The sequence below is a fragment of the Rhineura floridana genome, chromosome 15 (assembly GCF_030035675.1).
Source record: "Rhineura floridana isolate rRhiFlo1 chromosome 15, rRhiFlo1.hap2, whole genome shotgun sequence".
NCBI lineage: Eukaryota > Metazoa > Chordata > Lepidosauria > Squamata > Rhineuridae > Rhineura > Rhineura floridana.
In genome coordinates, this window is record NC_084494.1 from 24,552,262 (window position 1) to 24,573,433 (window position 21,172).

The 21,172-nt window shown below is 45.3% G+C and overlaps 1 protein-coding gene across 2 annotated transcripts in view; it reads right to left on the reverse strand.

Annotated features, from left to right (window-relative positions):
* Positions 1 to 796: 796 nt before the first annotated feature.
* Positions 797 to 21,172, reverse strand: part of DYRK1B (dual specificity tyrosine phosphorylation regulated kinase 1B) — a 34,117-nt gene continuing 13,741 nt past the window's right edge. The window contains exons 1-11 of one of the 2 annotated variants that reach the window (XM_061596920.1): positions 18,406 to 18,620; positions 8,465 to 8,610; positions 7,665 to 7,784; positions 7,272 to 7,460; positions 6,338 to 6,485; positions 5,572 to 5,858; positions 5,155 to 5,301; positions 4,672 to 4,812; positions 2,312 to 2,615; positions 1,924 to 2,030; positions 797 to 1,790 (exon numbers count right to left, since the gene is read on the reverse strand). In XM_061596920.1, coding sequence (XP_061452904.1) covers positions 1,398 to 1,790; positions 1,924 to 2,030; positions 2,312 to 2,615; positions 4,672 to 4,812; positions 5,155 to 5,301; positions 5,572 to 5,858; positions 6,338 to 6,485; positions 7,272 to 7,460; positions 7,665 to 7,784; positions 8,465 to 8,610; positions 18,406 to 18,532 — 2,109 coding nt within the window. In that variant the 5' untranslated portion in view covers positions 18,533 to 18,620 and the 3' untranslated portion in view covers positions 797 to 1,397. Of the gene's footprint in view, positions 1,791 to 1,923; positions 2,031 to 2,311; positions 2,616 to 4,671; positions 4,813 to 5,154; positions 5,302 to 5,571; positions 5,859 to 6,337; positions 6,486 to 7,271; positions 7,461 to 7,664; positions 7,785 to 8,464; positions 8,611 to 18,405; positions 18,621 to 21,172 lie in introns of those variants that run through there. The other variant, XM_061596921.1, reaches the window with a different exon arrangement.

The window sequence follows — 21,172 nt, forward strand, 5'->3', positions numbered from 1 at the left end:
TGTGCTCTGCTGCCAGAGAACAATGGACAGAACTGGAACTAACACCTTGTTCCAGAGCAACAAGATCACACTTGCTCTTGTGTTGACTGTACTGTAATTATATCGAAATGCTCCATGACTCTTTGGTTTCTATGCAACCAACAGCCCTCTTTTTCTGAGAAAGGCCCTTCATGTCTAAGGCCTATCCGAGTCTCATCCGGTTGAAACAAACGGCAGCCTGCCAAAACTGAAAAAGGACACTGGTTATGACACAGTGCTAACACAAGGACCTCCAACCCTGCATCAAGTATTAGCCCCTGTGCCTGGCTGTGTGATACAGCAGAACCAAGCAGCAACTGGAATTTGGAGATATGTTCTCCAGGACACTTTTAGACTTAATGCTTCAAATTCTTGCTTGTCCCAACAGTTTGTTTGATATTTATACGACATCAGCATTTTTGTGTTTGTGTGTAAGGTTAAGGGCCAATCCCACATGGCAAGGAAACATGGTACTGGTCACATCCCTCGTTCTCTGCAAAGTTTCTACATTTCCTATTCGAGAAACACAGAAAGAATCTTAAGGAAACAGCTTGAGCTCATACAACTAAATCCTGTGCAGATGCATGAGCTCAAGTAAGGTGGAGTTAAGAGTTCACAGCCATGGTCCAAGCTCAGGCCCCACCTTTGCCACCTTCCTAAGATAATTGTGGCCTGTATTGATATACCTCAATGATGCCAGAGTACAGACCTGAGCACTGTTCCCCTCATGTACACACACAGGAGGCAGGTCCAAGATGGCTGCACACGAGTCATCATAAACATTCGCTGGTTGGCGCAACCCTTTATTTCCAAGCAGGGGAAAATTTTTTAGCAGCAATTCCCATGGGACCACATAGGCCACCAAGCCCATCAGTCCACGCAGCGCACAGAAGTCTGTCCATCCAAGCACAAAATGTTGAAATCTCTTGCACCAAGGAAGGGAATGGCTGGCAGGCCACATGCCACTGAATGATTCAAGAGGGGCTGTGGCCAGGAAGGACCACACAAGTCAGAGAAAGCACTGACCAAAAGGGGGAAGGCGGCATCCAGGCTGCAAGGGCGGTAGGATGCTGGCTCGACATGCTTCCCCCTGCCCAATTCCCTCCTCCCTCCCCCCTCCCTCCCTCTCCCCAACAATGCTTACCACTTGCAGCAAGGTCCTGGGTAGCAACAGGACCTGGTCTCTAGACTGGCCACAACCAGGCAACCTGACCCATCCCACCGCAAGTCCTGGCCCACTCAGACTCTCACATATGGAGAAGTGCACTCTGGGCACTGGTTCCCTGCCCTACAGTCAGTCCTGGCCCGTCCAGGCTCTGGTGCAACAAGGGAGTGCTCTTGCTGGGCACTGGCTCCTAGCCTGTCGGGCCAGTCCATCATCAGGAGCTGGCAGCTGTGCCCTGGGGCACACAGACACCCATCAGTGCAGTCTCGTCAGTGTCTCGGTGCCCGCGCCCACGGAGAGGATAATTGAGGCCAAGTCCCTCAGGGCGCGAGCCACCAGCAGTCCTAGTCCGGAAGGCTGAGGTGCCCAAGTGCAAGGATGAGCCCAGCCCGGGTGGGTTGCAGTCCAGATGGCGAGGGCCCAGAGAGACCTCCATGGCCTCGGGTAGCGGAGGAGAGAGCGGGAGGGGAGGGCGCTGGTACGGAGGGTGCCCGCTTGGAGGGAAACATGGCATGGCCTGGCTGGGGGTGGGCTTGTGAGGTAAGATGTGAGGAATACTCTCATTGTCACCGCTGGCCCAGAGACGCATCTGCTGCTGAGGGGGTGCCTGCAACAACAACAAAAAGAAACTGTCAAGAGGGGGGGAAAATGTAGAAGGAAAATGTAGAGTTAGGATGAGGACTGGGATTACACAAAGGGGGTGGGAAGCCAAAATGGCCAGAGCCTGACACACAACATACTTGGGGACTCTGCATCTCGCAGTCTGCATGTACGGTGCCCATGCTGCCATAGTAACGATTGCTGTAACGGTAACCACGGTTGTCATTGGAAGAACCACTGGAACCGCCTGTTGGAAGAGGAAAACATATACAGAGTTAGAGGAGCAGAACAGGGCCAAAATAACATTTGCTGCATAAGGCAATGTCAAAGCGCCAAGCTGGATAGGGAACAGGAGATGCTGGGAACAGGAGATGCTGGGAACAGGAGATGCTGGGAACAGGAGATGCTGGGAACAGTTAGACACCCTCCTCTTGGTGGAGAAAGAAGAATGTCAGATAACGTAACGAAGATGGACTGAGGACAGAGCTGTTAATGGAAGCAGAGGGTAGAGGAGAGAGGAGGACATACCAGAACTGGACACAGAACTGGTGGTGCTGGTGGAGTGGCTGTGCTCTGTGCCCAAGCTGGGTGAGGTGCTAGCGCTTGTGTTGGTGCCCTCATCGGCTGTTTTCTTGAAGAAGTTGTGCTGCAGAGCATAGAAGGGGGTGATGCGACTACGGGGTTCATAGTCCAGCATGCGCAGCACCAAATCCTTGAACTTCAGGTAGTCAGAAGGTGAATGGCCCTGCTCTCCTGCACGGCGCCCACCTGGGCCCCCACTCTCTACCCCCAAGACTTCGTGCAGTCGCCGCGTCCCTGGAACCTTGTAGTCCTGAAAGACAGCACACAACAGTAAAATTAGTTGGACTTTACTTACAGCAAGACAGAGAAAGGTTTACATTAGCAGGATGTTGTGTCACGCTTGTGCTACTATACCTAATAAAAATGGCAACATCAGCGGTGCTATGGGAAAAAGACTGTTCAATAAACATTTAGTGTTTGGAAAATACAAAATATATTTTATCAAACAGAGGAAAAAGCTATTTTATGTTCTAAACCTAAGGAGCTCCCTCAAGAAACAATGTCATCTCCTCAGTGCAAGTGGCTTAACATGAAAGCAAGCCGAAAACCATTTCAGTTCTTGGTTCCTCGAACCCTCATTTGCTTGCAGAAACTCTTAGAAAGAGAGAAAGGCAAGCCAGAATGTGTGAAGAGAGAGGACACATACAGAAGACAACTAATCAGTAACTTTCCTGCCATCTCTTTCTTCTCACCTTGGGGTAGGGGTGGGGAGAGAAACAAATAATAAGTAAATGCTTCAGCAGGAAGTTGTTGGAATGAAGAGTTTCATAACAACAATCCCACACGCTACTTCTTTAGCGTTCATAATTAACAAGGTATATTGCAGCAGAAAATCAATTAGGCCACCTTGCAAACATTTTCACTTGGGGTAGGTTTTATTAATTAATTAATTCAATTTATTAGTCGCTCATCTGGTTGGTACCCAGCCACTCTGAGCGACGTACAAAGCAAAAACATATAAAACACCAAGAACATCAAAAACTCAGCAATTTAAAGTGCACTGTTATAGCAAATTCGCCTCTAGTTGAACAAAATCCTCTCTCAAAAACCTTTTTTGCCAGAACAATGGAAGAAGCCTGTTTTAAACTTATGAATACTTTAGAATGAAAAATAAGCTGCGGGAAAACCTCTCAGTAAAGAGGCATATGCTTCTGATCTCTGCACCAACTGGATAGGAACGGAGCAGGAGCACGGCTGATTTTGCCCCCCCATTGAGCTCACATTGGGCAACAGGAGCTCACAAGGATAGGGGGAGGTGACACACACTTTTGGAATAGTCACGGATTTTCTAGTAGTTTTCCGCTATAGGTATACATGCATGAATAGATCATACTTTGGGAAATCCAAAAGGGAAGGAGGTGAGACAACAAATGAAATATAATAGGAGGGGATCCTTGTGTCAAGGAGCACTTGAGAGGCAAGTGTGTGGGGCTTCCAAAAAGATATTGCACAAAGCCTGTGATTCCTTCACATGTTGCCTGTTGACCAGAAATTGCCCACTTGCAATTGCTTTGAGCACCCTGGCCGCTTCATGCTAAAAATGAGAAGGGATCGCTTTCAAACGCTGATGACTTTCGTATACAATACCAGTAGGCATACCTGCTGGCCCTGTGTGGCAAGGAGAAGTGGGTTATTGGTCTGATCCTATTGCACAAATTGCCCCCTCAGGTGAAATCAAAGCTACAGCATTTGGTGTCATCTCCATTGCTCTTTGGAGACAATGCTCTTTGGCTAGGGTCACAGGCCAGAGGATTAGGGATTGCAGCTAAGAGGCTGCATCCCTACTGCCCAACATGAACAGCCTAGGCCCAGCCACGTACACAGGACCAACAGCTGTGAGGGAGCTTGCTTCTTCCACCTTCACAGATAACTCTTCCCTCCTGCATTCTCAAATCATTCCCTCTCCTCTCCTCTTCCCTTTGGTTTTCTATTCTCTTAGTCTGGAAGCCGTAGGGCATGGCCTGGGCCTTTACATTGATTTAGTTACTGTAGATGCTTGAGAATCAACAAAAATTGGTTTTGGCTCCCCTGCCATGAAATTAACTGAAAATGATGGACACAAAACCACAGTCCCAGCACAAAACACAATTCAAAGGGGACTGCTTGGTAGCACCTCAGTCATCAAACTGGAAAGCTTTCCAGAATATTTTTTAATGCTAAAACACTAAATTGAATACAAAAACTGAAGACAATTTAAAATCTTGTGCTGTGCAGATAATCTCAAAAATGTCCACTGTCTTAGGCTTGTTGAAAAGGAATACAGAGGGAAAGGTCTGGAGAAAGAAGAGAGCTGTGCTAAGCATTACCTTCCTGCCATCTTTGCCACGCCGGAGGACCCAGCCCCCCTCAGGCAGCTTTTCAAAGTATTTCCGAGCCTTGGGAGCCTGCTCCAGCATGTGGGGGGGTGGCAGCCCCAGCACCTCCACAATCCGGCTCATCTGATCTGCCTGCAGGGGAAAGGCACAGAATCAGGAATATAAGGTGGCAATTCCCAGCCCCGCATGGCTCCCTTTGGCTTTCTCTGAGAACCTTCTAAATCCATACATGCATTTATCTGCTTGAACCGTGAATCTATTCATGCTACTCCAGACACTTCAACTCCTTCTGCCAGCCAAGTCAAGCCATGCAGAGTTGCTGCTGCATTCCTCACCCTCTTTATCTAGATTAGGTGGTACTACCCAGCAAGTCCAACAGCTGCCCTTGCTAAATGCCACCCCTATGCCCTTTGAAGCACAATATACAGGGATCAATCTCCCCTCCCTTATCTTGGCTTGCCTCTTTTCACCTACCTCATTGGCACCACTGAAGAGGGGCTCCCCTGTGTGCATCTCCACCAGGATGCAACCTAAGGACCACATGTCAATTGCCAGATCGTAAGGCATGCCCAGTAGAACTTCAGGAGAGCGGTAAAATCGGCTCTGGATATACTGGTAGATCTACAGGGATAAAAGGCAAGACACTGTCAGCTGCACTTTGGGGACTGGAAGATCACAAAAGAATGCTTCAAATGTTGGCTGAGACAAATAAGATAGTCCGGTGCCTTCTAAGGTCCCTTCTAGCCAAGGCCAAGCTGAAGGAAGTCCTGGGAAAATAAGAAAAGCTGTTCAAGCTGACAAAAAATGCTGATGTCAACCACTAGTAGAATGTCACACTGAACACTGGGAGAGAGGATACATTTGGGGAGGTCACAGCAAGGGGTCACTCACCCTCTGACCCAGCTGGCAGGAGCTGCCAAAGTCCACAATCTTGATGGCACTGCGCTTGGGATTGCAGAGCAGGATGTTCTCAGGTTTAAGATCACAGTGGATGATGCTGAGCTCAGGTGTTGCCAAGAAGAGTAGTGCGGTGCACAGCTGCTGGGCAAACTTGCGTGTGAGGTTGAGAGAGACACCACGAAAGTTGGTGTTGCGAAGCAGGTCATACAGGTTGTAGGACAGCAATTCAAACACCAGGCACAAATGGCTCCGGAACATGAAATGCCGCTTCAAGTGCACTGAGGGTGGGGTGGAAAGAAACAGAGAGAAAGTGTAGTGGGGGCACTGATAGTACACTGCAACTCCCCATTAATGCTTTGACAACACCCCACAGACAGTGCTCATGAAGTTCTCTCACACGCAGTGACAACCTCTAGGCATCCCACGTGACCATTTCTCATAGCCTTGGACCATAGATCATTGAGTGCACCACATAAACATGCAAAACAAGTACAAAATCTTATCCTCGGTTATATGCCAGTAAACCCCCAACTCTAGCACATGGTCCATTCAGTCTCTCAAACAACCTTCAGACTTTTTAAAATCAGTCTCTCACTATTACAGAAAGCCTTCCACAAGTTCTCACCAATCTGAAGCACTGGAGACCTCATTTAACATGCATTTCACCAATGTTGTTCTCTCTGATCCATTCATACTTAACTAATTTCAAAAACATATCTGCACCGTATCAAAGACATTGTTCCCCTCAAACTCTCACCAATGTAGTATTTCATCTCTGTGTCATGCTGGTTCATTAGCTCCAGCAATCGCAACTCAATCTGAGCCTGGCTCAGAAATGCCTTCTTGTTCTTGATTATCTTTATGGCCACCCACTCCTGAGCCTGTTGGTCATAGGCCTTTACCACCTAGCAGGGAGAAAAAGCCACATCAGGATCAGCTTATCATTCAATGGTGCCAAGTAGTATAATGTTGATGGGCTGATCTAGGGGAGAACCATCCAGTCAAAAGTACTTCTCGGCAGAGGAAACATTCAACTAGCCACAAATGCCCTGTGGCCATCTTATTTATTTATTAACTGCCTATCCTCAGAAAGAACCCAAGGTGATGTACATCAAATACATGTAAAACTTTGCTTAGGATGACATGGAAACTTCAACCCCAGCTCCTTAAAGTGGATTGGGACATAGGAAGCTGCCTTATACCAAACCAGACTATTGATCCATGTAGCTCGATATTGTCTATAGCAGGGGTAGCCAAAATGATGCCCTCTGGGTGTTGTTGGGCTATAACTCCCACCAGCTCCAGCCAGCATTGCCAATGGTCAGGGATGATGGGAGCTGTAATCCAATAACATCTGGAAGGTACCATGTTGGCTATCTTTGGTCTATACTAACAGCAAGATTTCAGACAGCTGTCTTTTCCAGCCCTACCTGGAGATGCTAGAGATTGAAATTGAGGCCTTCTGCAGCAATGTTTCTGCTCTACAACTGAGCTATAGCCTTTTCCCTTTGGCAAGACAATGTATTACTGTGACTGTTGGGCATCCTCTCTTTGATTTGGCCAAAGGCACATGTGTTACAGAAGGACAATCTGCAGTGTTCCAACGATGCTCGCTAGAGTAGAGAGTGCAACCTGCTATGTAGTTACAGAAACGGATACAAAACAATTATCTCTCCGCACTGCCCTCTGACCTGTCCAAAGGATCCCTTGCCAATGAGTGAGTCTATTTCATAGCGTTCTAGCCAGCGCTCTCCGTTGCGAACAATGTAATCATAGTTGTCGTCATCATAGCCCTCGTTGTGCACTTTCCGCTCCTTTTTCGTGCTTGTATCTTCGGGAGCCACCTGCAGGGCTCGGCGTTTCTTTTTAGCATAATAGACCTGGCAATTAAATGTAGAGTCAGGGAAAGCATTGCCTTTCTTTAAAAATGAGGAATTATACCTCTGCATGGCAGCCAGAGGAGGGAAACTAAGCTCCTTGGCAGGGCAAAAACAGCTAAGGAACAGTGCCATCAGCATGCAGTCTGGAGGGAAGGAGAAGTGCAATGATGTCTAAAACTGCCACCATGAAGAGGTTTCTCTTACCTCATTGATATGTTTGTAAGTTTTGATAAGGTCGACAGACAGCTTGCGTAGTGGGGCTGTGGCAGAGTCCCGAAAAGTAAGCGGGATTCTTCTCTGCAGGATAGCCAGGTCTGGCATGATCTGTGGAAGAAAAGCAGGGAGGAGAGACAAAATGCCTGAAGGCCGTGGACTTGAACAGGGGACTTAGGCTTCAAATGGGTCCATGCTGGAGCTAGAAATAGGTGTCAGTAGCTGCTGGGAAGCAGTGATCTGTGAGGGCTATACTCTGTTCCACTGAAAACCATGTTTTCTTTTATGCCATTTACTTGTGGGGACAGGTAAGGTTTGCAGGTGAGACAGCAGGTATGATGCTGAGATTACTATCCCTCTGAACTTAATAGATGCAGCCTGCAGCCCAAATCCAGCTTCCCACATGGCACAGGAAAGAGGTTGTTACCTGCCTGGCTGACAATGACTGCTTGGTCTCAAGTTAAGTGGCTCTCACCACACATCATGGCTGATTCTAGTGATAATTACACAAGGGGTTTGCCTCATCCCACAATGCCTCCCTTCCGCATGCCTTCACTAGAGATTGAACTAGCAGCCTGAGCTCTAACAACCATTATTTCTTATAGAACAAGCTAAAAACCAGAGCTTCACAGATGTACCAGCCTCATGTAGATTTTACTTGGAATGACCATAGGCTGAGGGTGAGAAAGGAGCCAGGTTGAACTGTTGTGTGTATTTACAAGCATACACTCCAAAGAGAAGACAGCTGGTTCAGGGGTGCCCCAAAGAAGAATGACTCTCTAGGGAATTACCTGCTGATGTTCAGCCATGGGCTGGATGCTGGAGAACGGAGCATGGCTGTGCTGGCTCGACATGATTGTCTCAGTAGGAAGAGAGCGGCCCAGAGAGGCAACCTGGCTGCAGGGAGGCAGCTGGCATTGTGGAGTGCTGCTGCCACCTAGAGGACACAAAAAGACCAGTGAGGATTTTATCAACACACATGCCTGCGCTTCCCAGAAATAGCTCCTTGCCACAAAATGCATTCCAATTTGAGAAGAGAATCAGGTGTCTTAATTATAGTAGGAGTGAGGATATAGCCAAGGACCTGGGTTCTATTCTTGGCTTTTTAATGGAAGGGGGCAGTGGATCCAATTTCCTGAAACAACCCAGGACAGACAGCTTCATCTAGTGAACTGAAACAGTGATACAAATGTATCAGAAGAACAGTCTAAAAGGTGTTTGAATTTCACGGTATTATTAAGCAAATTTATCTTTGCAATACAGTAGGGCCCCGCTTTCTGGCGTTCTGCTTTCCGGCGTTCCGCTGATGCAGCAGCTTTCAGTCAGGGGAAATTCCCCATTTTAAAGCTGATTTTGCCGTTTTGTGGCATTTTTGTGCGACGCAACCCATTAAACTCAATGGGTTCCGCTTTACGGCAATTTCCGCTTTACGGCGGGGGCCTGGTCCCTAACCCGCTGTATAAGCAGAGCCCTACTGTACTGCAAGCCACAAAGTAGAGTTCAAACATAAGGGCTTGCTCTTAATATTAGCATTTCCCAGCTTTCCATATTTATTTTGATCACATTATACCTTCATTATGCTAAGTATCAGGTCCGCTGAATTTGGTTCTGCAACCTCAAGGTACCACAGCTAGAGGGGGAAAAGTGGCAGTCCTTTAATTATCTTCCCTCATGAACAACAGCTTTCGTTCACTGAAAGCTTAGAGAAGAAGAGCATAAGGGAGGCATCAGTTGTAGGAGCAAGACTACCCAAAAGGGAAGGCATGTATAGATGACTTCACTATACAACTGCATCCATCTCCCTTTGCTTTCTAGCAGTATGATGTAGCAGACAGGATCTTGGACTTGGGTCAGGAAGACCTGGGTTCAAATCACTCTCCAGCCTTGAAGCTCACTGGGTAACCTTCAGCCAGTCACTATCTCTTAGCCTATCCTAGATCACAGGGATGTTAACAAAATAAAATGGGAAAAGGGAGACCATGTACACAACCCTGAGCTCCTTGGCAGGAAGGGCAGGATCATGAAGTGTAATCACAGACATTTCAAGTCCTAGGGATGATGCATTTTTTTGTAATTACCTGAGTACATGTGCATCCTTACCACTAATAGTATTTTGGGAAGGGAGGACTAGAGACCACAGGAGCAAAAAGAGGCAAGAAGTAAGGCTAAGGCTGGACTGCGCAGAGAAAAATAGACAGAGGTGTGCACATGTGAGAAGCTGTAGAGAGGGGACAGGGATTGTGAGGACTGAAGAAAAGCTGGACAGGATATGGACAGGCATCAGGAATCTTATGTAGCCACACTCAAAAACTACATACAACCATCTCTCTTTTTGAATGTTGTTAGAGAGCGGGATTCCCTCACTGCCACCTGGGGAGCTAACATCTGTGCCATTTCTGACATTGCTTCATGATTCCTACCAGTGGTCTCCTGCTTCTTTCCCCAAAGAAGCAATTCTCTATTGGTGATGCTATGAACATGTCAAAGCCAGGAACCCACTTTTCACATTATAGGTTTATTGCATGTTCTAACCGGGCTGTGACAAGGCTCAAATACAGAACCCAGGTGGTGACTGGTTGAAGGAGCAGGATGAGCATCAGGAAGTCTTATGGTGGGGGGCAGGGCACAAGTGTAGTTTCATTGAACGGTTTGGCGGTGGTAAGAATGTTTTCCCTGTACCTCTTGCAATCCTAACCTTCACTATATATGCTGCGTTAGATGCAGCATGGCCAAGAGGTACATTCTTTAAGTTGTTGGGGAAGGGCCACAGAGCAGTGGTAGACTCTCTACCTTGCATGCAAAAAGTCCCTGGTTCAATCCCTGGCATCTCCGGGTAGGGCTTAGAGAGACTCCTGTTTGAAACCCTGCGGAGCTGCTGCCAATCAGTATAGACAATACTAAGCTAGATGGACCAATGGGTCTGACTCAGTATAAAGCAGCTTCCTTTTTTCCTATGTTAGAGAGGGCTCTCCCTTCAGTCTTCACAGGACTGAAGAAGCACATGCCCAACTAAAAGAACCTGCATGTTGCTTGGGACCTGACAGTCTTCCCTTTCTATGCAGAGGGAGAATAGTCTTCTCTGAAGGGCCCTGGGATGTGTTCTCATTTAATGTAACCTCTCCTTCACTGGCAGCTGACTCTGGATCCGATCTTGAACTTTGGTCCAAGAAATGCTTCAACCTGAGCTGTCACTCCTTTCTCTACAGTGTTTGGAGGGGGATACAGTTGCCAACCACAGTACCCTGGAGACCTAGATAGAATTGCACATGAGCAATACCTCTAGACAATTCCCTGGCAGAGCTGGAAAGAGCCAGGCATCTTCTCATACTCTGTGCCTGTGTGGCCCCTGAAGCAGACATATTTAGGCAGAAGACGATGCAGATTAGGATTCTGAAGACGTAGCACAAGGAGATAAAAAAATCCTTGCACCACCGCAACCTCACTGTGTGTGGAAGAGCCACGTCTTAGGGAGATGCAACTAATCTTGGGACTCACAGGAAGTGTAAAACAGGTGCTTCTTTCTGGGACAGATCTCCCCCATTACCTGTGAGCAGTGCAGACTATACAGACCACACCAGGCCTCTACTGCCATGTATACTGGTTGGAATGAGAGGACCTACACACGTAACTGAGCAATTGCAAGCAAACAGTTCTTGGCTCCCTTTAGGGCATACTGGAAACTCGAGGTCTGTTCCCCATAGGAAGCCCTCTGACAAAAGCCCCACTGAAAGGAATGGGAGCAGAACAAGAGTCCACTAGTGTTTCTACATAGCAATAACCTGGTCCCATGAAGCTTCAATTCATTTGATGGGGGTGTGTGCATGAGAATTTGCCAAGTGACTGTACCCACATTCTCTATGCTGCTCCACACTTAAGGAATGGCCTCCCCTCTGAAGTGTGTCATGCACTGGCATTGCTGTCATTTTGCTGGCAGGTGAAGACACCCCTCCCCCTTGATCAGGCTTGTGTTTTATTCAGTGCCTGATGCCATGTAAATTATTTTAAAAATGTTTTCATTATGGTTACTGTATTACCTGTTTTAATTTTGAAGCACTGTTTAATTGCGGGTTCAATGTATATGTATTTTCCACCCATGCACCATCTGATGAAGGGTAGATTATAAATACTTGAAATAAGTAGTCAAAGACACAAAACTATATTTCACCGTACTGGTGTCCGGGCCATATGTTTCCATTTTGTGGACTCTTTTGCCCAGGTGTATGTGCCCATATATCTACCAGAACACATTCTTTTTATTAAAAGAAAATCAATATTATTTTATATAATCTGTGTCATTTTTTTCTCCTTCTAAACATATAAATCAGGTGCTGGTGGATCTATGGAGCTGAATCTGGCCCTTTGAGGGGTGTCATGTGTCCCCTGATAATTTCTAGCCCCAGAGGTAAGGGGGGGATCTGGATGAAAAGCAACAGAAGAAACAGGAGTTTAGCAGCACACCAATTTAGGGGATGGCCAACCATAGGCTATTCACTTATCAAAGTGAACCTCCAGCAAAAACTAGTTACTAAGGTTCTAATATTACAAAAAAAACCCCAAGATGGTGTGCTTCCAACAAATAAATAAAAATTCTGTGACATGATAATCCAATGTTATAACTTCTGTAAATATATGCATTTTTGTATACTGCTTCTGCTAGTCTAGAAAGACATGACTCAGGGCACAGAAGCCCAAACTTGTGACCACTGGAAAGAAATCCAACTTTGGTTTCTAAGATTTTCACATGTTGCCTGCACTTTCAACTTCAGCTTCCCTCCATGATGGGTAGAAACTTGCTTTAAAGAAAAAACAAAATAAAACTTGAGGTTTTCAGGATGTTGAATTTTGCAACCAACACCAAATTCCATGCTATCTCAGAACATATATAGCCTTACTAAGAATTCAGTAATAGCCAATCCTATCATGAGGGACAAACCGCCTTTATAGTTAAAGACCATTTCCCAGAGCCACACACTAACATGGTCCAAGAGGCCACTGCAATACACAGAGCCTCCCTCTACACGACAGGACAGGGATTTCACTAGTACAGATTGTAAATCTAGGGTCAGTCAGACTTGATTCTCTGTGGTTCCCACTGAATTCTGTGGAGCAAGGGTAACAATTGGGGCATAGTTGTGAAAGGCAGAACCTAGCATCTAGACAATTTAGGCCTCACTTCCATGGTATTCACTAATGCAGCTCTCGACTTGCCCCCATATTAAAATCCGAGCCAGTCTACTGAACCTTCCAACCCAGTACTGTCTGCTCTGGGAAATTACCAACCTGGTGTCTGTGAAGGCCTTCTCTGGTGCCACTTGGACACCGGGTTGGTGATCTTTAGTATGTTTTTGGCCTTAAAAAAAATCAGAACAATGCAGAGCAGTTGCTAGAGCTGGAACGGCTTGCCCCTTCTATTTGATTTGGAAGAAACTGGAGGGGGACAGAAACAGCAGGATAGCATCCCCACTCACCTAGCGACCCATACTGTTTGCTTGTTTGTTGCCCATCGGCCATGTGGAACTGGCAGCTGGCACTTGCTCCATCTCATGAAGGGGCTCTCTCTCTCTGATTGAGAGCTATATACTTGGGCAAAGAGGAAGAGATTTATGTGTAGTGTGTGAATGTTTGTGAGACAGAGTGGGGGGAAGAAGGGAGGTATGACTGTGTAATCTATGTGAGAGAGGCAGAGATGCATGTGGCCAGAGAGAGATGTACATGAGGTGTGTGTAAGAAAGGGGGGGATGTTTGTATGTATGTGTGGGAAAGATGTATGTGGTATGTGCACGTGTGTGAGAGAGAAAGAAAAGGGGAGGTATGTATGGCTATGTGGTATGTGTATATGTGTGGTCTGTGTGAGAGAGGGAGAGATGTATGTGTGGCTGTGTATATGTGAAGTATGTATTCATATGAGAGAGTTACATGGGTATCTGTGGTTCAGAGCATGTCTGTGCGTGTTAAGAGTGTCACATAGTGACTTTGTATATTTTTTCTGGTACTGAGGAACGCTCCCTGTTGTTATTAGATAGCAACAGCATCATTTTGTGTGTGTATTTGTGTGTGTGTGAGAAAAATCAATATTGTATGATGTCAACAATCAGAACCAGCGGGACACTGCTGCCTTCCCACAGCAAGCATGTGGCAGCAGTGGGTAGAAGCTGTGATTGCACTCTCGTTCATTTTGTGTTATGCCATGCACCCACGACAGCCAAGTGATGCTATACCATGCCCCACATAGCAGCCATTTTGTGACAGTCGGCCATAGCACCTTCTCAAAATTTGAATTGTGTCCACTGATTCAAAAAGGTTGTGGTCCCTGGTCTACTCTGACTGGCAGCAGCTCTCCCAAGGTCTCAAGCAGAGGTCTTTCCCAGCCCACTGCCCTAGATCCTGTAACTGGAGATGTCAGGAATTGAACCCAGGACCTTCTACATGCAAGGCATCCACTCTGTCACTGAGCCATAACTGTAATTCACTTCTATGAGGGAAAAGTCAAGTACTGTACTTAGGGACCCTAATGCAGTACGGGTAAAACCAGCTCTTTGCCCCTACAATGGATGGATAGCCCTCCACAAGGAGCTGCAATGTGCACAAACACCCATTATGCATGTTGGGGTCAATACAATACATAGGCTCTCCCTCCACATGTACCCTACCTTTCATCATAGGCATTTTACTTAGGGAGATTGTAAATTAAAGCACAAAGCAAATGAAAATCTTAAGCTGCTGAAGCAGTATTTTTTAAATGAAAAATGTATTATGTATACTGTATACAAAATGTGTTATGTATACATGGAACGTCGTCGTGGTCTCCTATCCGAGAGACTAATCAGGTCCACACCTGTTTAGCTTAAGATACGATGCTCTTCCACTATTTGCTCAGACTCGTTGTATATTTCTTTAAATAAAAGGTTGCACTGCAGTCTCAAAATTCCTTTTTGTGAACACCTACAAGCAGCATCAGCCAATCATATGTTGCATTAGTCAGCAGTCAAAACATTGTGGCTGGTTCACATTTTGATGGAACATGCAGACAACACATGCAGTGGGGCAAATAATTATGTTGCTGTCTAATCCATATTATTTAAATTTATACTCTTGTTTTCCGCACTAGGCATCCAAGAAGCTGTAGCTTATTTTATGCTGTTATTCTACCTACCTGTGATTTTACTTAGCAGCTCAAAGCAATATACAGAAAACAGCATGTAACCACCTTGTCTATGAATCTGCCTGGGATCAGTGCATGGAGCCTGAAGACCCCATGTATCACAGAAGTATCGATAAAATATTGTTCTACCCCTCTTCCCCCATCATTTGAAGCCACCTTCTGAGCCATCCTAATCCCACATATTATTATTATTACCAACTTCAATTAGCACAAGAACATAAAAAAACCATGCTGGATCAGACCAAAGCCCCATCTAGTCCAGCATCCTGTTCTCACAGTGGCCAACCAGATGCCTATGGGAAAACTTCAAGCAGGTCCTGAGTGCAACAGCCCTCTCCCCACTTGTGCTCCCCAGCAACTGGTATTCAGAGACGTACTGTCTCCGACACTGGAGGTTGTACATAGCCATTATGGCTACAGGCACTGATAGCCTTAGCCTCCATGAATTTGTCTAAACCTCTTTTAAAGCCATCCTACATATTACTATCACTACATCCATTTTACTAGGCAGTCAGCTCTAATTCACCCAAAGAAGTCAGAGTTCAGCACCCAGAGCGTAATATACAGAGGGAATGAAGGTGAAGAGGCATCAGGCTAGAAGGACTTGCCTAGTTCCTACAGATTATACTAACAACTATTGAGGCATAGAGGTAGCAGTGACCTTGTTGGGACTAAGGATGCATTAGGTTTAGTTTACTCCACTTATATCCTACCGTATCTACATGAGCTCAGAACAGTTGCATTTTTATCCTTACACCAAATCCTATAAGGTAGGTGATAGACTATAGATGTAAGCACCATGACTGGACAGGAATTTGAACAGGGGGCTCCCATGTCCAGCCCAGTACTTTAGCCACCAAACCATACTGGTTCTCTGCATCACAGCATTCCAGCACAGACAGTAGATCCCAATAAAATGTTAGTCTGAAGCACAACCCATACAACACTACAAAACCATTCAGAATATGGATCTTTAGTGCCTACGAAGTCGGAATTTTAAATTATAGTTTTCCTCTTCATTGTGCTTCTGACTGCTCTCCATCAGAGGAAAAACTGCCCTTTTAGAGACATAGGTATTGCTGGCCCAGACAGTGCTCAGTTTCTACATAAAAATGTGATTTTATTACTACTGCTGGTGCCTCGGCAACCATCAGGACTACTAGGTACTATTCTTAGCTGTGGAAAGGACGTGTTAAAGTGGCTGGAATGGAGTACAGCAGCAGACGGGCAGAAAGAGCTAACTATTTCTGTTCCTAGCTCTGCTACACCGAAGCACAAAACCTAGTACCTACTTGGAAGGAAGAGTACTTGCTTGAGGTTTCAATTCCTGGCAGCACAGTACCTCCTTAAACACCAAGCTGGCTGCAGCTGCATGTTTATGAGCATGGCTAGTCAATTAATGAAACGGTTTTGAGGCTGTGCTTCTGCCCTTTATGGACAGACTAGTTAAGTACAATTTCTGGCCAAGCAGTTCAAGTGTGCTGGCATCATGTTCTTCAAGAGATTGTTTAACTAATGGGCTAAAAAGAGCCAGTCCCTCTTGCCAACTGGAGGTGGCCACAAATAAAGATATAGTGGGATTTAATAAGTATGTGGCATTATAAGCTTTCACTCAGAAGCAAGTTGTGAAAGATCTTTTGCAACTCAGCCTGATTCTAGAGTTTCTCATAAGCCTTTTATTGTAATGAAAAACTACAACACCTATCTTTAAATTAGGGGTTAATAACATGGCGCCCACGGACACATATGTGCTTACAGAGGCCTTTCCCAGTGCCCACAGGGTCACCTCCTCCACTGCAATTAGGCTTGAAAGAAGCTTTCTATTGTGTGTGCAGTGTGTGATTGGTTGTAGGGTGTCTGACTGGTTGCAGGGTGTGTGTGGTGCTGACAACAGTTTCTCGTTATGCAAAATGTGCCCATGGTGAACCCATGGTGAAAGGGTTGGTGAACTCTGTTTTCCCAGGATTGACATATCTTGATAAAAGATGTCTTTCTTAATAAAGAAGATTATGCACAATCCATACATGTGTGAATTTGTTACGCAAAGCATGGAATCTTGTACTCTGAGCAGTTCAGCTTCCATTTTTTAAAAGCAGATTTCTCCGTTTTGATCGCTGAGGAGCAAAGCTTGAAAGTATGCAGGCAGTGTCCAATGAATTCTCTAGTAGTCAGAGAATGGTGATCTGCCTTGCACAGCTCCCACAGCTCATATTCCTCTCTTCCCCTTCCCCCAAAAGCCACTGGTCCCCCATTCTCCTCTCATTTCATTTCTCTAGCCTTTGCACTCCCCCAAAGTTCAAATTTCACAAAAAAACTGTGAAATTGTAAATACAGAATTATACAAATGCACACACTTGCATAATTCATTCTCAACACAAAATCTGGGATTCCTAAATCTACATAACACCAGCACAGTTGAGGGCACAGTCCATTTTTTATATGCAGATCCAGGTTGACATATATTTCACCATTAAGATTTGGTTTCAGATTTTTCATTTAAGTTTCATAGCCAATGTAGCTCTGTTTCTCTTTTGAGGCTTTTGCATGTATAAGCACAGATTAACTCAAGGTGCACTCCTACTCCCTTTTTAGTAAAACAAAGTATCTTTCAGTATCACCAAAAGATGGGAGGATGTGAGCTCATGTGTTTCAAGCACAGCATTTTTCTTCCTCACAATGCCTGATTTGTACAACAGTATGTTATGGACACACAAGTAGGTTAGAAAACAATGAAACTATCTTAACCCTGGCAAATCTAGGGTATTTCCATCAGCTAACAGTTAAGTGGCAAAAAACATCTGCTATCATGCAACTCTCTAATTCATAAAGAATACAGCTGGTTCCCTACAGACTAAACAGAGGTCTACCATCATGAGGATACAATAAAGGTCTCCAAAATCATATATGGAATTTGAGGTTCAAATGCCCCTGCCAATTCATGCTCCCTTGTATGTGTGTATGTAAAATCACAATTAGAAACTTATCCTAACTACTAACTCAGCCACATAGCTCATATAGTCCCAAAGACTTACTCCTCCCTGCCAAAGGTAGAAAAGACAAAGTTGTTACTTCTTAACAGCCCCATTCCCACACCACCAAGGACAAACCACCTCTTGTGTTCCAAGAATAATATCTCTTCAACTTCTGTAAGAAAAACCAACCCTAACCAAAATCCTAGACTTCTTGGCCTCTTCCCCCCAGGTGTTTCCAGATTCTATCATGAGTTCGTTAACACCTTAACAGCATTCTCACATCATAGAATCAAAGAATAGTAGAATTGGAAGGGGACTTTAAGGCCATTGAGTCCAACCCCCTACTAAATGCAGGAATCCAAGGTAAAGCATACCTGACAGATGGCACAAGAGACACCAATCTCTCTCTCCTGTCTAATGCAATATTAAGAGAGATTTTTCCCCACGCATAATAGTCCCCCGGCTTCCTTCTAGCTTTCCCTTATGTGACTGCTGAGTATCCATAAGTTGCTGTTCTTCACTATCTTGGCCTCGTAGCTTAGAGCAAAGTTATGACTGATCAGCAGTAGCCTCCTCATTTGCCACAAACAGTTCCTACCTGTGACCATTTTCCTGTTGTAGCAGGCTGAGGGCAGAAAGCAGGAAGGCTCCTGTCTGGCCCAATGAGTTTGCAATGTCAGCAGCATTGTATTGAGATGGGTCTCGGTGCTGGAGGGGATCACCATGGGAAAAGCTATCTAACCCCACACAATCCACTCAAGTCCCCACCATGGAAAACTTCACTCAGGTCCACAGCTAGATTTTTTGGATGTTACTTGCCCAAGTTGTGCTCCCAAAAGAGTCTTAAAGCCACTAAGCAGAAAGCAGTGCTCCACAGCTGTCATTGCAGAGGCTATGGAAGGTCAGTGGGCGTGGAACGCTCTCTTGGCTGGATCAAAGCAAACAGCTGGTTACATGCCATGGCCAAGTGGAAACTGATCAGAGGAACAGCTGACAAAAGGTTTCTAAAAGCAGTCCACAGAAACCACTAAGGAGAGGGCTGAAGTGTGCCAACTCCTCTTTTCTAAAAAATGTTACCTCTAGGCCACTGTTTGCTCTTTGAACTTTCTCCAAGGAATTAGCCCATTGGTGCTGGTTTCTGAAAACCTGAATGGCCACTGAATGAGCTTTTTCTGCTAAATTCTTAGAGACAATAGGAGTTTTGGGGGAGGAATTTAGAAGAAGTAATCACTATTTTTGGCAGAAAAAATAATTTAAAGCATGCTGTTCCAATATATTTATGATCATGTAACCAATTTGTTCCAATTACATACCAGGCTGGGGGTGGGCATTAGCACAAAATTCCAGACTTCATTTTCCTAGTAACTAGGACCTCACCAACCACCAGTGGAATAATAATAGTACCAGCGATTCACTTTGAGATTGGGGGGTGGGGGTGCTAAATAGGACTCTCCAGTGGCTAGTGACTTCCCAGATGAAAAATCAATCATGCTTTCCTGTAGGCAGAGATAGTATTTTAAAATGGATCTCCCCTCCCCAATAATCAGTCTTATTAAATAAACGAGATAATATTCAATTTTTGGCTGATACTTTGACCTCTTCTCAAATTTGTGCAAGTCATTGTTCCTTCCACTGATAGTTCTATAAGCTTTTGGTTCCAGCATCATCAAATTATCATCCTTTTGGCTCCTTGTAGCTCAAGTTCCTCCCATCACCATAAAAATCCACATCCACCACATGCAAAGGTAGAAGTGCTAATGGAAAATATGGCAGCTGGAGGAAATTCAAGGATTTCTGGAGACATACAAACTATGCTTTCCTACTGTTAGTCCCAATATCAGAAGGTGCTGATCACACCAAAGAGTTGCAATGAATTTGTTCTAATTAACCAGTCTTGAAAGCAGACTGAACTGGAAAAAAGAGGAAGCCCCAACAATAATAAATTGGGAAATCAACTGTTGGTAAATGATGGGCAGAGCAATCCGACTCAGGAGAACCTGGCATAAGTTGTGCTGGAACAAGAGAAGCCAGCGTAAAATTTCATCACATCCAATTGCCATTTAGGAGCTTCTGTGTTGGCTGAACACCAGCTCAGCCAGGAACTATACACAGGGACCAGAAAGTAAAAGTCTGCTCTCCCAAATACCCCTACTGGGAAATAAGCCCTTGCCATTGACTTCTATTGCAATTATTTTCTTAGACCAACATTTTTCCCAGGGTAACTTTTGCCTGGTTCAGCAAACACTAGTTTGTTTAGGCAGGTTACGTTCCAGGCTCCCGCCGAAAAGCAAAAACTGCCAAAAAGTGGGGCTCTACTGTATTCCAGCCGCCGGGCTCCAGCTGACAGCGATCAGCTGTAGCGTGCGAGCTCCCCGCGCTCCAGCTCATCGCATGCTCCAGCTGATCAGCTGTAGTGCGTGATCAACTGTAGAGCGGGGAGCTCCAGCCGCCATGCTCCGGCTGACAGTGATCAGCTGGAGCGACTGAGCTCCCCGCAATCAGCTGGAGCGTGGGGAGCTTGCAGGCTCCAGCTGATCGCTGTCAGTTGGAGTGCAGGGGCTGGAGCTCCCTGTGCTACAGCTGATCACCCCACTGGCGCTACCATATTAGCAGAACACTGAAAAGCGGGACCCTACTGTATTGCAAATATTTTGTCTTGTTATCATTATTATCTACTTATACACTGCCTTTCCATAGTTAAAAAATTCAAAGTATCTAAAATAAATAATTAAAATTTAGTAGCAAATCATTAAAAAAGAGTTACATACATTACAGATGAGGAGCTCACCTCCTATTTGTCAAACCGCAAAAGCCTAAATAAATAAAATGTTTTCAACTGGCGTCTCAAACCTGGTAATGTGGGAAACCGGCATATTTCTAAAGGGAAATCATTCTAGAGTCTGGGCCCTACCATGGGGAAGGCCCTTCTATGTGTCCCCTCACCCTGAAACCTGGTGGAACCACAAGCAGAGCCCCCCACCACACCCTGTCAGTCTGAAGGACTGAACTGGCTGCCACTGGAAAACCAAAGACTTATGTTCAGTCACCTATTTAAAACCAAACGGAACAAAAATAGGCAGAATAAGAAAAATAATAAATGAAGCTTATTTTTTCCTGTCTTATTTTTGCCTATAAAATTGTAGTATTTTCTAGCACAGAATTCTAGAGAAACTAGCAGATACCCTGGAAGTAAGGCTAGAGCCAAATGGAGCTTCACTATAAGAAAAAAAATGGCTATAAGAACTCAATTGTATTCTGTCCAGCAAGGTCTTTTGCTTTTTTTTACTGCAAATTGTGATTGCATCTTGCTTACTTTCCATGGTTGCTTCTGTTTCAAGTCCCCATTTGGTCTTGTCTGGTCAGTA